At 46.2% G+C, this 17,580-nt stretch overlaps 1 protein-coding gene across 1 annotated transcript in view; it reads right to left on the bottom strand.

Annotated features, from left to right (window-relative positions):
• The window catches only part of LOC132589754 (membrane-spanning 4-domains subfamily A member 12-like), a 38,816-nt gene that overhangs the window by 19,062 nt on the left and 2,174 nt on the right, over positions 1-17,580 (bottom strand). The window contains exons 2-4 of the mRNA XM_060262478.1: positions 4,728-4,773; positions 1,506-1,717; positions 363-488 (exon numbers count right to left, since the gene is read on the bottom strand). Coding sequence (XP_060118461.1) covers positions 363-488; positions 1,506-1,712 — 333 coding nt within the window. The 5' untranslated portion in view covers positions 1,713-1,717; positions 4,728-4,773. The remainder of the gene's footprint in view (positions 1-362; positions 489-1,505; positions 1,718-4,727; positions 4,774-17,580) is intronic.

Here is a 17,580-nt window from a genome sequence, read left to right as displayed (position 1 = left end):
AGTTTGATTCCTGGTATAAACTTCTTTGGTCTTAATGGTGCCACTGGACTCAAACTTTGGGTTCCTGATGAAGCAGCCACTGATAAGCCAGCACCAGTCTACATAGCTCCAGAGCTATGTTAGCATGTGATGAAAAGTTGAGAATGATGCCCAGTCCTCAAGGTTCAGGACAACTAACATTTATTTCCTTCATTTTCAAAGGAATCGTCTTCCTAATTCCTATCCCATTTTACAGACATTAAACCAAGGTAATCAAGACACAGAAAATAGGCAACTGAACAGGAACTGTATCACTTCCAAGGATTAAATTCAGAATTATGAACTGTGAAATGCTTTAGCTCTAAAGACAATTTAGTACTTACAAATACTGCACCCCAGAATGGATAACCTCCAATTGCAGCCAAAGGCAGGTAGTAGGATTGACCAAAAATAGTCAGTGAGACAGCCCCAAATCCGATGTGTATTAGTCCAATCATGATCTGAATGGCCTGTGTGGGAAGAAAATACAAGATAATGCCTTTGGACCTGGGAAGAGACAAGTTCTGATCATTTGGTGCAGACTAGAGAATCATTTTTTAAAAAGGGAAAATCTTCATTCGGTCTATTCTTTTTGACCAATTCCAAACTGAAACAGGGTGTCTTCCAAGAACTCATCAGTGAACATGCCATTTTTCAAGATATTTGGATGCAGGTGAAATACAAAAGTTGAAAAATGACATCATCCTAGCCATCAAAGTGGTATTATTTATACCTACTTGTTATGCAAACCATGGTTACTGGTCCTTCCTGGGAATAACGTCAGGTGATTCATCTTGACAACACTAATAAACTATATAAGCTACTGGTTGCTGAAGCAAAACAATATCAGTAGTTGAAAACACCTTCTCTGTTCATTGAAATCCTAGCCTGGATGGTAATTTAAAATTAATATATGAAAAACATCTCACTCCAGCTGGAGCCATTGAATGTCCGTCAGATTCCAATGTGTCCTTTGTATGTTCAGTCCAAGAATTTTAAACTTCTGTCCCTAGGCTGTCCTTCAGCTTTTTTTTTTTAAGTAATTGGGGGAGGGTTTGTTCTATGTGTATTCTGAACTTCTGCAACCTATCTAGTGTGGGAATAGCTACATAATTCTGGGAAATATTTTCAGTTACCTGCTTCAAGGAAGAAACATTTCAGACTTTTCTAATAACTGGGGTACCTTACACTACTGAATATTAGGATTCTATATCATTGGGACATATTCTAGAAATGTCTATCACTCTGTGAGCGAGTGAATAATTTGTGAAGTCCAAGGACATTTGAATTGGTCTAGTTTTGCTTGGTTTCTTTGGCAAATGTAGGCTCCCAAAGCAGCTACCAGTAATGCGTTCGCTTAAAATCAAAGAATAATCTTAGATGAACATTTATTAGGTCCCTTTTGACTGAATTTCTTTTTATCTGTTTAGTCTTAAACAAAGAGCCAATACTGTGGGGAAATGTGAATAGAAATTGAAGGCACCTACCCCCAGAGTTTTAGCCTCTACTTTGAGCATTTTCTCCAATACCCCTGCCTGAGGGTTCTGCTGAGAAGGACTGATTGGCTGGCCTGCATATTGTGTTACCCCACCAGGCTGGAAAACCGTACCAGGGATAATCTGGCCTGCCTGGATTACATTGGCACCATATGATGGAACCAAAAGTATTGTTCCATTCTGCGGATCTGTTGCCATCGTATCTGTATGAAAGAAAGAAAAGAACAAAACCAAGTGAGCCACCTTTTCACACATTTGAACAAATATTACAAATCCCTTCCCTCCCATTAAGAATCTGAAATGGATTCCCAGAAGGGAATTCCACGCCAGCAGGGTTTTTTTTTAAGCAAGAACGCAGTTTCGGCTGGCTTGGTGCCAGGGGTATGGCCTGCTATGCAAACGAGTTCCCAATGGACTTTTTCTGCCCAAATGCCCCGTGTGAAACAATGGTGACACCAGGGGTGTGTGGCCTAATATGCAAATGAATTCCTGCTGGGATTTTTCTACAAAAAAAGCCTGTAAGATGACTCATGAAGGAGCTCTAAGAGAATAATTTCTGTGCTGCTGTTTTCCATCTATGGACAGCGTACAAAAAGGGGGGAAAGGATGTTTAACATGGGAAATACAAAGACGACTTGCTTCTTTGGCCTATTATGCACAGAAGAAGAATTGCAGATTTATACCCCGCCCTTCTCTCTGAATCAGAGACTCAGAGCAGCTTACAATCTCCTGTATCTTCTCCCCCCACAACAGACACCTTGTGAGGTGGGTGGGGCTGAGAGGACTCTCACAGCAGCTGCCCTTTCAAAGACAACCTCTGCGAGAGCTATGACTAACCCAAGGCCATTCCAGCAGGTGCAAGTGGAGGAGTGTGTTTTGCCTTGCTGTCACCATGCCTGTCTGTCAGGTTTTCCTTTTCATCCTGTATTTTGTTTCTTCCCTTCAGCACTCCGTTCACCTTCCATTCGCTGTCTTGCCAGCTTTTATCAGAGTGCCTTTGTGTCAGTTTTTCCCTTGCTTCATTTCCAAGACAAAGGTAAGTCAAAAGCATATAGATTCCCTTGGATTTAGCCCCACCCTGTCCCTCAACGGCTGCTCACTGCCTACATTTTAATTCTTTTTCAAGCAGCATAAGTCTAGTGATATGAGACCATCACTAGTCTCATGCTGCTTGTAAAAAAAAAAGAAAAAGACTCCTGACTGGAGTGCGCTCTCCTGCCTCCTCGTTTCAACTGGGCAGCACAAGAAGGCAGTGCCGAACTGGGCATCTATCTATTAAATCAGTTGGTCTCCCCTACTGTACTACCTTACTGCACTGATTTGCTATACTGTCCTGCTACACCATCTTACCATCTAGTTGTTATAGTAATGGGCCCGTTTGGCCTAGGAATGCAACTGTGACCTAGATGAGAAGCCTCAGAGGATGCCTTGTGCCTTGAAGTACAAACTTCTTTGGGAACCAATGGACCCAGGGGGTGGGGATAATGTTAGCCCATGTTTTTTGCTGTGTATAATTTGCCTTTGCCTATCAGGTCATTCCTGGCAATGGCTTTCTAGCAGAAGGTTATCTCTTGTATCTGACTTTAATAAATCCTAACCATTTTCGCATGAACACAGATTTGTGGAGTTGATAAGTGGCAGAACTTTACATGTATACAAATATGGTGAAACAAACAATAACAGGTCTTTGGGCTCTTAACTACCTCCTCCTATCTGCATGCAGCACTTCCATTTTCACAGCAAACTATAGTTTGTTGTTATTTCTAAATCATAAGCTGTATTTTCAAGTAAAAACTAAGGAGTCCTGGTTTGGAAGCAGCTTGAAGTTCACAAACAATAAACTGTGATTTACAGCAAATATGGAAACATTTAATTACCGTATTTTTCGGACCATAAGACGTACTTCCTCCCCCCCAAAAAGTGGGGGAACAGTGTGTGCGTCTTATGGAGGGAAGGTACCTTACTCCGGGGGGGGGGCGATCCGTTGCCTCCGCCTCTGATCCCGGCGCTTCCCGCGTGCCTGCCTGCCTGGCTCCAGCTTCTTCCAGCAAGCGCTGGGATCGCTCCATGCTGTCCCCACCGCAAACCCAGCGCTTTGCGAGCACCGGCTGCGGAGAGGGCAGCATGCTTCCTCCGTGCCTGTCTGCCTTGCTCCAGCTCTGACGCTTACAGCAAGCGCCAGGATCGCTCCCTCCACCCTCCGATCCCAGCGCTTGCTTTAAGCGGCTCCCTCCATAGCCGGCGCTTGCGGCTCCCTCCATAGCCGGCGCTTGCGAAGAGCTGGGTTTGCGGAGGGGGCGGGTGCTTCCTCCGTGCCTGTCTGCCTGGTTTCAGCTCTGATGCTTAAAGCAAGCGCTGGGATCGGAGGGCGGAGGGAGTGATCCTGGCGCTTGCTGTAAGCGTCAGAGCTGTAGCCAGGCAGACAGGCACAGAGGAAGCATGCTGCCCTCTCCGCAGCCGGCGCTCGTGAAGCGCTGGGTTTGCGGTGGGGGCAGCGTGGAGCGATCCCAGCGCTTGCTGGAAGAAGCTGGAGCCAGGCAGGCAGGCGCGGGGGAAGCGCCGGGATCCGAGGCGAAGGCAGCGGACCGCCCCCCAGGAGGAAGGTGCATCCTATGGTCCGGAGCGCCTTATGGTCCGAAAAATACGTACTGATTAATGCCAGGATCCATTGGCTTCCTACACCCACAGTGAGCCTGGCTGGGCTGCCTTCTCATGCGACCTGGTTCAAACCGGGTGGGGCACAAGAAGGCAGTGCACAGCCCAGTCTTTTGGAGAAAAAGAATGGTGCATACTGCAGGCACAGAATCTGAAGTCAAGCTTAAAGGCTTGACTGCTTGTATTCTCTGCTGTAAACTGTGTGTGCATAATAGGCCTTTGACTGTATGCAGTTCTGTTAAAACTAGACTTGGAATTTTTTGGGATTGCCATCCCCTCTCTTTTCATATGTTTCTTGCATGCAGCTCAGTGTCATGGGAAAAATTCTAGGTTGGTCCCTTTATGAAACATCCACTCACTTCATGAAACATTCACTCACTGTTTAAAGCATTCAAACACTTACTGACTACGAGCCCCAGAATGCTTTGCAAGACAGCTGCCTGAAAGAGTGTATCTCAGGGCAGAAAGGATCTGTTAAGGCTATTCAGTTGGGAGGGAGGACAAGAAGAGCACCAATGGCACAAAAATATTTAGATTTACCAAGAGATGAGAACTGACCTTATCAAGAGTTTCTCACTGGACTTTTTCTTTTTCTCCTGAAGACCTGATGACATCAAAAGAGATGGAAATTAGCCAACACTTAAATGTGTCTGTTATCTAGATGTTGAGGGATATGTCAAAATAAAGATTTATAGGCAAGATGTTTATATTAAAAAAACTCATTGCTGAGAAAGGGGTTCACACATTAGATACTATAATGGGCTGAATTTCTATTTCTTGCTGCCATCACAGAGAGCTAAATGTTCTCGCGGCGGGCGGGGGGCTAACCAATTCTCTTGTAGAGATCTCTGATAGATATCTGTTGAGAGTAGGGCTGCCAACCCCCAGGTGGGGGCAGGGGATCCCCCGGTTTGGAGGCCCTCCCCCCGCTTCAGGGTCGTCAGAAAGTGGGGGGAGGGGAGGGAAATGTCTGCTGGGAACTCTGTTATTCCCATAGAAAATCATGGAGAATTGATCTGTGGGTATCTGGGGCGGCTGTTTTTTGGGGTAGAGGCACCATATTTTCAGTATAGCATCTAGTGCCTCTCCCCAAAATACCCCCAAGTTTCAAAAAGATTGGACCAGGGGGTCCAATTCTATGAGCCCCAAAAAGAAGGTGCTCCTATCCTTCATTATTTCCTATGGAAGGAAGGAATTGAAAAGGTGTGCCGTCCCTTTCAATGTGATGACCAGAACTCCCTTGGAGTTCAATTATGCTTGTCACAGCCTTGATCTTGGCTCCACCCCCAAAGTCTCCTGGCTCCACCCCCAAAGTCCCCAGATATTTCTTGAATTGGACTTGGCAACCCTAGTTGAGAGAACTTAGATTTTCTGAAAGCTTTTGGGACTTAGTCTCTGCAAACGCTTACCTGACTTAGATTTTAGCAGATATAAGTAGAAGCTAAATAATAAGGTATAAGCTTATAACTTTTAAGATCTGAGAACTGGAAATTGTTTTTCTTTTGCTCTACTGTATTTTGGGTACATAGAGAAATAAAACACTATCATATGTGCAAGGAGCACTGGGTCTTAGTCTCACGAATTTAGCCGCTGGGAACAACATTATGTAATGAGAAGTTGTGGTAAGTTTTGTGATTGGGTAAAACTCAAAGAGTGCCCATCATAATAAGAACATAAGAACATAAGAGAAGCCATGTTGGATCAGGCCAATGGCCCATCCAGTCCAACACTCTGTATCACACAGTGGCCAAAAATCGGGGATGCCAGCTTCCAGATGGGACTTGGGGACCCCCTGGAATTACAGCTCTTCTCCAGATTACAGAGATCAGTTCCCCCCTGGAGAAAAGGGATGCTTTAGAAAAGCATCCCCCCTGGAGAAAAGGGATGCCACTGTGTGATACAGAGTGTTGGACTGGATAATAAACATAATAAGGACATAAATTCCCTTACACTCAGAAGCTGAAGACTGTTTTAGAACAAATTCTAGTTCGTAGTTATATGTGAACTACAAATGATCCCCACCTTGGTCATGTAAGGTGATTTCCCCACTAGGACTTTAAACCTGGTTCAACCCTGTCCCTGAAATGACATTCTATACTAAACTCGGGTTCACCCCTGGTTTTCTCTTGGGTTATTTTTCATTTCTATACTAAAGTAAAGTCACCCCGTGCCCCTGTCTCATTGTCCTAGGTTATCATGTTGTTTGTACCAGGGGTTTCTCACTCCTTCAAAGGCTATCCCAGGTTATATTAGTGCAGAAGCATAACTTGGTTTTTAGCCTCTGTTATCCCTTCACCTGCACTTTTACTGATCAGTCACTTGTCAATGTAAGGTTTTATTTTTGTAGGAAGATTCTATTATATATTTCCCCTTTCTTTTATTTTAGTGTGTTCACAGTACACTAAATAATACATTTTATATACGGATTTTTTGCTATTCTTACGCAGTAAAAATCTGAATGTAAAACACATTATTTAACATAGTGTAAATGCACCATTGTAATTCATTTTGGGTTGTGTGCTGTGCAGTTGCTACTACCAATCCATCTTCTTTTGTGTTTGGGTTGTGGCTCCATTGAAAGTGGGCTGCAGTGGCTTCTCCCCACGCACACTGGATAGATTTGAGAGACTCAAATGTGGTGCCGGTGCCCCCCTTCTTGATTGTGGAGAAGAGAACTTAGTGGGTGTTGTGTCTTGCAATTTGTTCCCTGAAATTACAACACAGAGTGGCTACGGGTACTGCGGTGAGGTGATCGGTGGGAAGCCGTGGGTCACCTGACTGTAAAGGACAGATGTTAACTGCCTATGAAGACCTGTGGCAGGAAGTTTAACTGGTAAGGATTGGATCTGACTGGGAAGTGGGTTGTTCCGGGTGAATGTATATATTCGGGGACCCAACCCCACCATGTTGTCTTTGTGATGTACTAAAGTATGCTGACTGTTCCTTGGGTCCAAACTCAGTACATTACAGTGGGCAGCATATGTCAAGCTGCCAGGATAGTCTTTTTCTCCCATTGGGAGGAGGACGTCTTCCCCCATGAAGCTCTCCTGCCTCACTTTCTCCTGCGTTGATTCTCAAGGTTTTGGGGTGCTGGATCCAGAGCTTTTATTCTGCCAGAGTCCACAGGAGCAGAGCTCCACTTGGGCTGGCCAGGGTCTTGGCTGGCCTGGCCCACCGTGTGGCAGTCGTTTGCTCCCAGGCCAGGCAGTGTGGTCTAATATGCAAATGAGCTCCTGCTGGGCTTTTTCTACAAACAAAGCACCGGCTGGGTCCCAAGTCTGGGTGCCCCTTGATACGCTGGAGAGCACTCTACCAAACAGAGAGAGTCCTCCCCTCACTCAACCTAAGTCCCTGGTGGCCTCCAGTGGGGGATTTGCATGCATGGCGTGATGATGTCACTCGTGGCATCATCACACCAGCAATGTCATGTGCCGACCATTCTAGGAGCTTCCAGGAAAACTCTATGGTTTTCCTGGACACCCTAGCAATTTGGGAGGAAAACTCTATGGTACCTGCAGGCCAGCAGGTTGGGGACCCCCAAAGCGGGAGAACCACCACCCCACCTGTGAGCTTGGCAGCTCTACGGGGTGGGGGGGGGAGGGGTGCTCCCTGAAAATATTTGAGGCCCCCCTCGACTTCCCAAAACCTGCCGCAGGGCTGATTGGAAGTGGGCTGGGGAGAGGCTGGCCTCTTCCCCACCCACATCATATAGATTTGAGGGACTCAGATGTGATGTGGGTGCTCCCCTTCCTTGATTGTGGAGGAAAGAGCTTAGCGGGCAGCATATGTCAAACTGCCAGGATATTCTTCTTCTCCCTTTGGGAGGCAGATGCCTTCCCCCATGAAGATCTCCTGCCTCATATTCTCCTCTGTTGATGTCCAGGGTTTTTGGGCGCTGAGTCCCAAGTTTGGCTGCCCCTTGGTACTCTAGAGCAGGGGTGTCAAATTCATTTCTTATGAGGGACAGATCTGACATAAATAAGACCTTATCGGGCCGGGGTGAGTTTGGCCGGGCCATGTGTGTATCTATTTAAGATTAGGTAGCAGAGATATAAACTTTTTAAGGGACACAGACAAACACAATTAAAGATTTTTAAAAACTTGAAATAAAACATGCTTGAAACATTAGCACTTGGCTTTAAAGGTCCTTTCTTTGTATTTCTTCCATGGGATCAAAGGAACTGGGCAAAGCTCTGGCTCTTTCCCTCCAGGGGACCAGGAGGCAGAAGCGCCTCAACCAATGGAGAAAATAGCAGTTTTGCTCTGTAGCTCCTGTGCGATTGAGTAAGCCTGGCAAAGCAAGCTGAGATGCAGAAGGAAGCAAGAGAGAGGGAGAAGAAAGCAGACAAGAGCCAGTTGCTCAGGGAGCTGATAGGAGCCCTCCGGGATCTCTCTATTTCTCTCCCCTCCTTCCACCTTCCCCTCTGTTGAGGACTAGGAGCTTGAATGTAGAATTAATAACCTGGAACAAGCAGGCAATTTGAACCGGGACAAATGGCCGTGTAGAAAAAATGATCAGGGATAAATAATCACGGATAAATGGAAGGTAAATGGCCCTGAGAGAACTCTGGAAAAACCCCTGTGTTTAGGTCCTAGTGGAGAATCACCCCTTAAGAGGATTCCAAACTGCAGTTTAATCCTGGTTTAGAATCCAGGATAGTGGTCAAGAAAATAAGTACAGTTTATGAGTCAGATATAATGTCAAGTGAGGGGTGACCAACTTTTTAACTTAGTCCTTAAATGTCCCTCAGTTGAAACTGCCCCATCATTTATCTCTACAGCCATTGTGTGAGCTCAGTTTTTTCAGCTTAACTCTTCTTCTTCTTCATCATCATCAACAACAACAACATTCAGCTATCCTGTTCCCTAAACAGCAAAGCTATCCCCTGGCAATAAGAATAAACCTTCACCCTTCTGTTACATGAAGATGGGAATATCACTTGATATGACTAAGGTTGGTAAAGTGCTCAGAAATAGCAGCATAATTTTATCCTCATGAGAAATAGCCTTCATCTATGAAGACCGCCATAGGAAAATTGTATAACACCAACAGGGGACCTCAGAAATGATCTCAAACCCATTTGGCTGGTCCAGTTTGGCTTGACCCAATGCTGCCCCAATTTTTGGGTACGTGAAGAAGGATCAAATGCTATCTGCCTTCTCTTCTATAAGGTGGGTTTGATTATTTAGTAGTGATCAAAAGGCCCTCTGTACATGTTCAGAGGCACTCTGGCATTCCAGAGCTGTGTTCTCCTTCAAATTAAGCAGCGTCCCCAAATTCATGTAACTTAAAGTACTTACTTTACACTCTGTGATGCACTTGTTCTCAGCCTCCCAATGTAACTGCAACTTCACCAGGAAGTGATAAGATGTTAAATCTATAGAGAGTATTGCTAGTATTGAACTTTGAGTTTTGCTCTGTATTGTGCCCTTATCTATTGCCACCCAACCTACTAGGCAATGTAGATATTTTTCTGCTTTCTGTTACAGGGCCAGCCACTTTGTATGGATTCTTTCATGCCTTGATTTCCTTCCTGGCTCTATCTGGCCATTATCGGCCTCAATATTATTTTTCCCTTAAAGGGGAAACATTTGGGTAATCTGTATTCCTTTTATTTACACTCCTATTCTTTTGCTGTTGTTCAGTCGAACAGTCAAGTCCGACTCCTTGCTACCCCATGGACCAAGTCACGCCAGGCCCTCCTGTCTTCCACCATCCTCTAAAGTCCACTCAAATTCATGTTAGTTACATCATAACATATTCTAGTAATCTTCGAAACAAGTACTCACTTGTCTGCTATTTCTAGAGCTAAGCAGGTCTCATAAACTAGTTAACTCAAGGCGTTTGTGTGTGTGTGTGTGTTTGCACCCTCAAGTCACAACTGACTTATGGTGATTCCATAGGGTTTCAAGACAAGAAACATTCAGAGGTGGTTTGTCATTGCCTGCCACCACATCATGACCCTGGTATCCTTGGAGGTGTCCTATCTAGGAATGGGCATGAACCAGGAAAACGGAGGTTTATAGTAGTTCATGGTTTGTGAGAAACCACAAACCAAGAACCCCTACACACTTTTCAGTTTCCCAAACCAGTTTGTGGTTCATTGATTTGTGAATTAGGAGAACTTCACTCATGGTGCAACTCAGGAAGTGAAGGGAAGGCATTTAAAGAGACCTACATGCCTTCCCTTCACTTGCTGGGGTGTGATGCCGTGGAAGTGCGACACAGTGAGTGAAGGGAAGGCATGTAGGTCTTTAAATGCCTTCTACTGGTTACTGCACCTCAAAAAAAGATATTATAGCATTGGAAAAAGTCCAGAAAAGGGCAACTAGTATGCTTAAAGGGCTGGAACACTTTCCCTATGAAGAAAGGTAAAAACGCCGGGGGCTCTGTAGCTTGGAGAAATGTTGACTCAAGGGTGACATGATAGAGGTTTACAAGATTATGCACGGGATGGAGAAGATAGAGAAATAAGTACTTTTCTCCTTTTCTCACAATACAAGAACTTGTGGGCGCTCAAAGAAATTGCTGAGCAGTCGGGTTAGAATGGATAGAAGGAAGTACTTCTTCACTCAAAGGGTGATTAACATGTGGAATTCACTGCTGCAGGAGGTGGTAGCAGCTATAAGCATAGCCGATTTCAAGAGGGGACTGGATAAACATGTGGAGCAGAGGTTCATCAGTGGTTATTAGCCACAGCGTATTGTCGGAACTCTCTGTCTGGGGCAAGTGATGCTCTGTATTCTTGCTGCTTAGGAAGGACAACAATATGAGGCCTTCTAGTGTCCTGGCCCCACTGATGACCTCCTGATGGCACCTGGGGTTTTTTGGTCACTGTGTGACACAGGGTGTTGGACTGGATGGGCCACTGGCCTGATCCAACATGGCTTCTCCTATGTTCTCTTCACTTGCTAAATACTGTTGCAGCAGTGGCACATATTTAAAGAGAACTACATGCCTTCCCTTCACTTGCTGAGGCATGCTGCCATGGTGGCATGACTCAGGAAGTAAAGGAAAGGTATTTAAAGAGACCTATAAACCAAACTAACTGCCACAAAAAGCATGGTGATTTGTGGGCTGTTCACGAATGATATGATTGCCTGAATTGCAGTTTCTGAACCAATAAACTGGCCCAGTTTGTCACACACTTTGGTTCATAATCAGTTCATGCCCATCCCCACTCCCATCCAAACACTAGATGGGCACTGCCTCCCCCTCACCAGATGAGCCACGCAAGCATTAGCCAGGAAGTTCCTCTTCCTTCCTGTGCAAGGGCTGTATAAGTGCCTCATGGCAGCCTGGTGAACACCCTCTCCCTATCACCATGTGAGGGCTGAGCAGGCACTGTCTTCCCTTGCCATGAGAGGACGGGGGGGGGGGACAACCCTTCAGCCACTGAGCTGGTCTGGCCTTGGTAAGGGGAAAGCCATTGGCCTTCTGGGAAACATCCTGGTAGACATAATGGCCAGACAACCCTGTATCTCATCTTGATATGAGCTCTTCCATGACCAACTCCTATCTCTTTGTCTGCTGCTAATAGAAACATTAGGGAAACACTATGAAACACCAATTGCTGTGCATGCACATTAACTGAAGTGGCAGTAGGTTGGTTCAGCTCTGCAAGAAAAGTAGTCGTCACAGTTGGAGGGGGGGATTTCAGAACATCACCACTTTCTTCCTTTAAGACTTAAATTTTGGTATTTGGAGCAATGTTGTCTGGATGTGTTGCTGGGCTGGTAAGACTGTGATGGTTCCTAACGGCTCTACGGGATACCTGGCCCGCTGGCAATTCCCTGGATGATCTGGTAGAGTCCTGGAACGATGGGCTCTCCAGGGCCATTGAGGAGATCGCACCCAGGCGCCCTCTGCGCCCCCGCCCGAAACCGTCGCCCTGGTTTAACCGGGAGCTGCGGCAACAAAAGCGGGAGCTCAGACGACTAGAGAGGCAATGGCGGCGTACTCGAGACGAAGTGACCCGAACATCTTATAGAGAGAGTTTGAAGGCCTATGAGATGGCAATCAAATCCGCAAAGAGAGTATTCTTTGCGGCTAAGATTGCGTCCGCAACTTCGCGCCCGGCACAATTATTTGATATAATTAGAGGACTTACAACGCTGCCACAAGGCAGGTTAAATTCTATTGAATTGGAAATCGGCTGTGAGGCTTTTGCGAAATTTTTTGCGGATAAAATCGCGTCACTCCGCCCCGACCCCCCTGCCAGTTTGGAGACAGTTAGCGAACCTGAGGCCCCGAGCCTGTCTTCGGATTATACTCTGGATGGCTTTAGACCCCTCAGCCTGGAGGAAGTTGACAGGATTCTCTTATTGGCTCGCCCAACAACTTGTAAATTGGACCCATGCCCTTCCTGGCTTATTAAATCTTGCCAGGGGGATCTTAGATATCCTGTGCGGGATATCATAAATAGATCCCTAACGGAAGGGCACTTTCCAACGCCACTCAAAGAGGCTGTGGTCCGTCCCCTCCTAAAAAAACCATCTTTAGATCCGGCCCAATTGGCACATTATCGGCCGGTTTCTAATTTGCCCTTTTTGGGTAAACTTATTGAGAGGGCAGTGGCGATGCAATTACAGAATTTCCTGGAGGACGCTTCCATCCTTGACCCATTTCAGTCCGGCTTCCGCCCGGGACACGGGACGGAGACAGTGTTGGTCGCCCTAGTAGATGACCTTCAACGGCATCTGGATCGGGGTGGCTCGGCGGTGCTGATGCTGTTAGACCTGTCGGCGGCGTTCGACACGGTCGACCATCGGCTACTGACGTGCCGCCTCGCCGACGCGGGGATTCAGGGGTTGGCCTTACAGTGGCTTTCCTCTTTCCTGGAAGGTCGGGGACAAAAGGTCGCAGTAGGGGGGGAGCTATCCCAGAGGCGCACACTTGATTGTGGTGTGCCCCAGGGGGCGGTTCTCTCCCCGATGTTATTCAATATCTACATGCGGCCTCTTGCCCAGATAGCCCGAAGGTATGGGCTGGGGTGTCACCAGTATGCTGATGACACCCAGCTCTATCTACTGATGGACGGCTGGCCGGTCTGCGCCCCGGAAAATCTGGACCGGGCATTACAGGCCGTGGCTGAGTGGCTCAGACTGAGTGGGCTGAAGCTAAATCCTACGAAGACAGAGGTCCTTTGCTTGGGTCGCCGCGGCCCGGGGGGGGGGATCCCCCTGCCAGCTTTTGACGGTGCGCCGCTGATGGCGGCGGACAGAGTCAGGAGCTTGGGGGTGCTGTTGGAGCCTTCCTTAAAGATGGAGGCTCAGATAGCAGCCGCTGCCAAGTCCGCATTTTTTCATCTTAGGCGGGCAAGGCAGCTGGCCCCCTTCCTGGAGCGCGACGACCTAGCAACAGTGATCCATGCTACGGTCACCTCGAGGTTGGACTACTGCAATGCCCTCTACATGGGGCTGCCCCTGTCCCGGACTCGAAAGCTGCAGCTGGTGCAGAATGCCGCGGCCCGGCTGTTATTGGGTCTCCCAAAGTGGGGACACATTCGGCCGGGTCTTCGGACTCTGCACTGGCTTCCAGTGATGTATCGAGTCCGGTACAAGGTGCTGGTTATTACCTTTAAAGCCCTATATGGCCTGGGACCTGCCTACCTGAGGGACCGTCTCTCCCCATACGTTCCCCAGAGAGCACTGAGGTCAGGAACACAAAATCTCCTCTCTATCCCCGGGCCAAAAGAAGCCCGCCTGAAAGTCACTCGAGATAGGGCTTTCTCCGTTATGGCCCCCACTTGGTGGAATCAGCTGCCGGAAGAGGTGAGGGCCCTGCGGGACTTGGCTCAATTCCGCAGGGCCTGTAAGACGACCCTCTTCCGGCTAGCTTACACCTAGCCGGGATGGAACCTGACGTAACTGGCCTGCCATCTGTTTATATAAAATGATATGTTATTGGTTTTAAGCTGCATTGTTTTTATGAATTGAAATGTATTGGTTTTAATGTTTAAATGTGAAGTATTTAATTGTTTATATTTAAATTGTTAAATTGTTATTGTTGGAAGCCGCCCTGAGCCACTCGTGGGAAGGGCGGGATACAAATCCCGAATAAATAAAATAAATAAATAAATAAATAAATAAATAGTGTAGTGTAGTCATGAGACTGAGCAGTGAAGCAGGAAATACTTGATTACCTTTTCACTAGTACCGGAAGCTCACAAGTAAATAACCTTGAGAGAGCTACCATGTCTCAGTTCCCCCTGTAGAATAACAAAACTGAGAATTTTTACAGCAGTGCTGTAAAGATATGATTATCTTTTAGCATATTCCAGCCAGGATAGGAGTAACACAATGGCCATTTTAGAATAGAAGCCACTTCCCTAGAGCTTAGTGGGAGTGAATAAGCTGCAAGAATCATAGCATCATAGGATCATAGAGTTGGAAGGGATCTCCAGAGTCATCTAGTCCAGCCCCCTGCACAATGCAGGCAACTCACAAATACCTCTCCCCACACCCCCAGTGACACCTGCTGCATGTCCAGAAGAATGGTGGAGGGGAATCCTCCAGGATCCAAGGCCACATTGGCCTGGAGAAAAAATGCTGCCTGCCCCCAAAGTGGTGAACATCATTCCCAGGGTGTATAAGAAAGAGCCACAAGAACTAAGCACTGATGCAACCCTTCCTGCTCTCCTTCTTATGATCTGCCTAAGTTCACAGAATCAGCATTGCTGTCAGATGGCCATCTCTAACTACTAAAACCAACCGGCTCATTGCTCTCCCCTTCGCAGTTGTGTGCTGTCCGCTGCTAGGCCTGGACAGTTTGCTGAATTTGTATGGAGGCTGCTGCTGGGCTCAAGTGAGATTTGTGTAATCAAATCACAACCATTGCTACACCTGGGTGAGTTGTGCAGACTGCATGGTAGTAAGCTACACAGTAGCTGCTGCTGGTCCTGCCCCTAATATAGCCTCCCTCTAGGGCAAGGAGGAAGAGAACCGGGGTGGGTTGAGAAGCCAAAACAGCCCTGGAAAGGACCCTGTGCACCCTCCACCTTCTAGTGATCGTATTCAAGGTTTGAAGACTGGCAATATTATTGCAGTTGCCTAGCAAGCCCTACAGCAGCCATTGAGATCTCTTAAAGGTACAGGCATTACTTCTATTATGAGGAGATAGCCCCTCAATGCATCTATTTTTAAAATTATTTTTCTCCCCCCCCCCCCCCCAAGTTTTTAAAATGATGTGTCTCGTCTGTTCATGCCTCCAGTCTATGAATTTAAGTATTCACAAAGGGGGCCGTATTAAAAATTGGATGTATTTTTGTTTATCACTAGCTGCTTGGTGATTTGGCACTGTGGTGCAGACATTGTTGTTCAGTCAAATTAAGGTAATAAAAGAATGAGAATAACATCTTAAAATACGCTACAATAACCTCACCATTTTAACATGCAGAAATTTTCTGACCGCATTGGGGCTTCTCCTGGACCGAGCACTGTGCATGGAGGTGAGTGTGCAAATGCAATCTTTTGTTAATTACATCTACTACACAGGCAATGCTCATCCTTTCAGAGAAGGATCTTGCCACCCTCATTCTTATATTTTTGTAATTTGTGGGCTGACTGCTGCAATATGTTCTATGTTGGGGTAATCATGAATGCCGTTTCAGATGGTACAAAACACTGCCTCCTGCTTTATAGAGGACATAATGGTGATGTGTGATTTCATTTCTGCGGTGGTTAGTTTCTGTGCTCAGTTTACAGCGCTTATTTTAGCTTCGCGTATCTGCAAGATCACATCTCTCCATACCTAATCTTTCCCAACAAGGTTTGCATCAGGTGGTGTGGATCATGTTCAATCACTGCTTCAGGTCAACTCACCATTAACAAGGGACTGTAGAGCTTTTTGGATGGAAGCCCTGATGGTGTAGTTTAGACCAGGGGTGTCAAACATGTGGCTCAGGAGCTGGATCAGGCCCCCCCAGAGGGCTTCTATCAGGCCTGCAAGCAAGTCTGTTTTCTTCTCCCTCCCTCTTGCTTCCTTCTATGTCACAGCTTGGCCAGGCTTGCTCGATCGCACAGGAGGTACAGAGCAAAGCCTCTGTTTTCTCCACTGGCTGAGGTTCCTCCCTTGGGGAGGAAAGGGGAGGGGGTGAGAGTTTGCTTTGCCAGGTTGTCTCAACCGCACAGCAGAGCCAAGCCTCTTTTCCTTCTATTGGTGGAGGCTCTGCCCCCTCCTCATCCCCTAGGGAGGGAAAAAGCCAGAGCTTCCTTTGCCCAGTTTCCTCGATCACACGGGAGGGATACAAAATCTTTAATTGTGTTTGTCTGTGTCCTTTATAAAGTTTATATCTCCGCTACCTGGTATTACGTTTTATGACACACATGGCCCAGCCTGACAAGGTCTCATTTATGTCAGATCTGTTCCTCATAACAAATGAGTTCAAAGCCCCTGGTTTAGACTCCCAAAGCTCTAGCAAAGTCTTAGAAAAGGACTGGAATATCTTTGTAATTGACATTTGTTTGTGAAATGAGATCAGTTGGTCCATGTACTGAATATGTACTTGTTTTTTAGAAATTCAACTTTTTTGTAACTTTTTAAATTGTTTGAACAGGGTATATTATGATTTTTATTAAGGCTATAAGCCACCACTAGAGGGCAGTAAGAGACAAGATGATGCCCCCCACAGCTTCACACTATTAATTCACATCAATGAAGTTTTCATTCATTATTGTTACATTTCATGAATATCCAATTATAGATCATTCTCTTAAAAATGCAAGGGACCTATGTTTTTAGCCTTAATTTCTAGCGGCTTCAACCTACTGTAAGTTAGTTTATTTTATTAAAATATACTGTATTTTTCAGTACAGGCAATATCCTTGAAGAGAATCTTAAAACAACACACACAAATAAAGTAACAATGGAGCAAACAAAAAATGAGCAGAAGGAAAGAAAATTCAGTCTGTTGCTAGAGTTGCCAGCATCCAGGTTGTGTCTGGAGATCTTCTGGCATTACCCAGATCTTTAGACTACAAAGATCAATTCCCTAGATAAAATGGCTGTTTTGGCAGGTGGACTCTGTGGCATTATACCCTGCTGAAGTTTCTCCCCTCCCCACCCCTGCCCTCCTGTTTTTGCCCTCAAATCTCCAGGAATTTCCCAACGCAAAGTTGACAATCCTACATCAACCAGCTAGTCCTGGACGGGGGTGGGGGGGAAGGATTTTGACAGGTTTTGGCTGTCTCTAGACATGTTTGGATATAGTTGTGATATAGCAGTCATTGTAACTTGCAATCTGCAAATGACTGGAAGGAACTGTGGCTTGGTGATGGAGCATTATGCAAAAGGTCCTAGGCTCAGTCTCTGGCAACTGCATTTATTTGAAAAAAGAACGAAGTAGTGGGTGTTCTGAAAGATCTTTACCTAAGACCCTTGAGAGCCACTTCCTGTCTGAATACTCAGTTC

This window comes from Heteronotia binoei, chromosome 21, assembly GCF_032191835.1.
Source record: "Heteronotia binoei isolate CCM8104 ecotype False Entrance Well chromosome 21, APGP_CSIRO_Hbin_v1, whole genome shotgun sequence".
NCBI lineage: Eukaryota > Metazoa > Chordata > Lepidosauria > Squamata > Gekkonidae > Heteronotia > Heteronotia binoei.
Note: the sequence above shows the minus strand (reverse complement) of the source record. Positions and strands in the feature narration are given on the sequence as shown.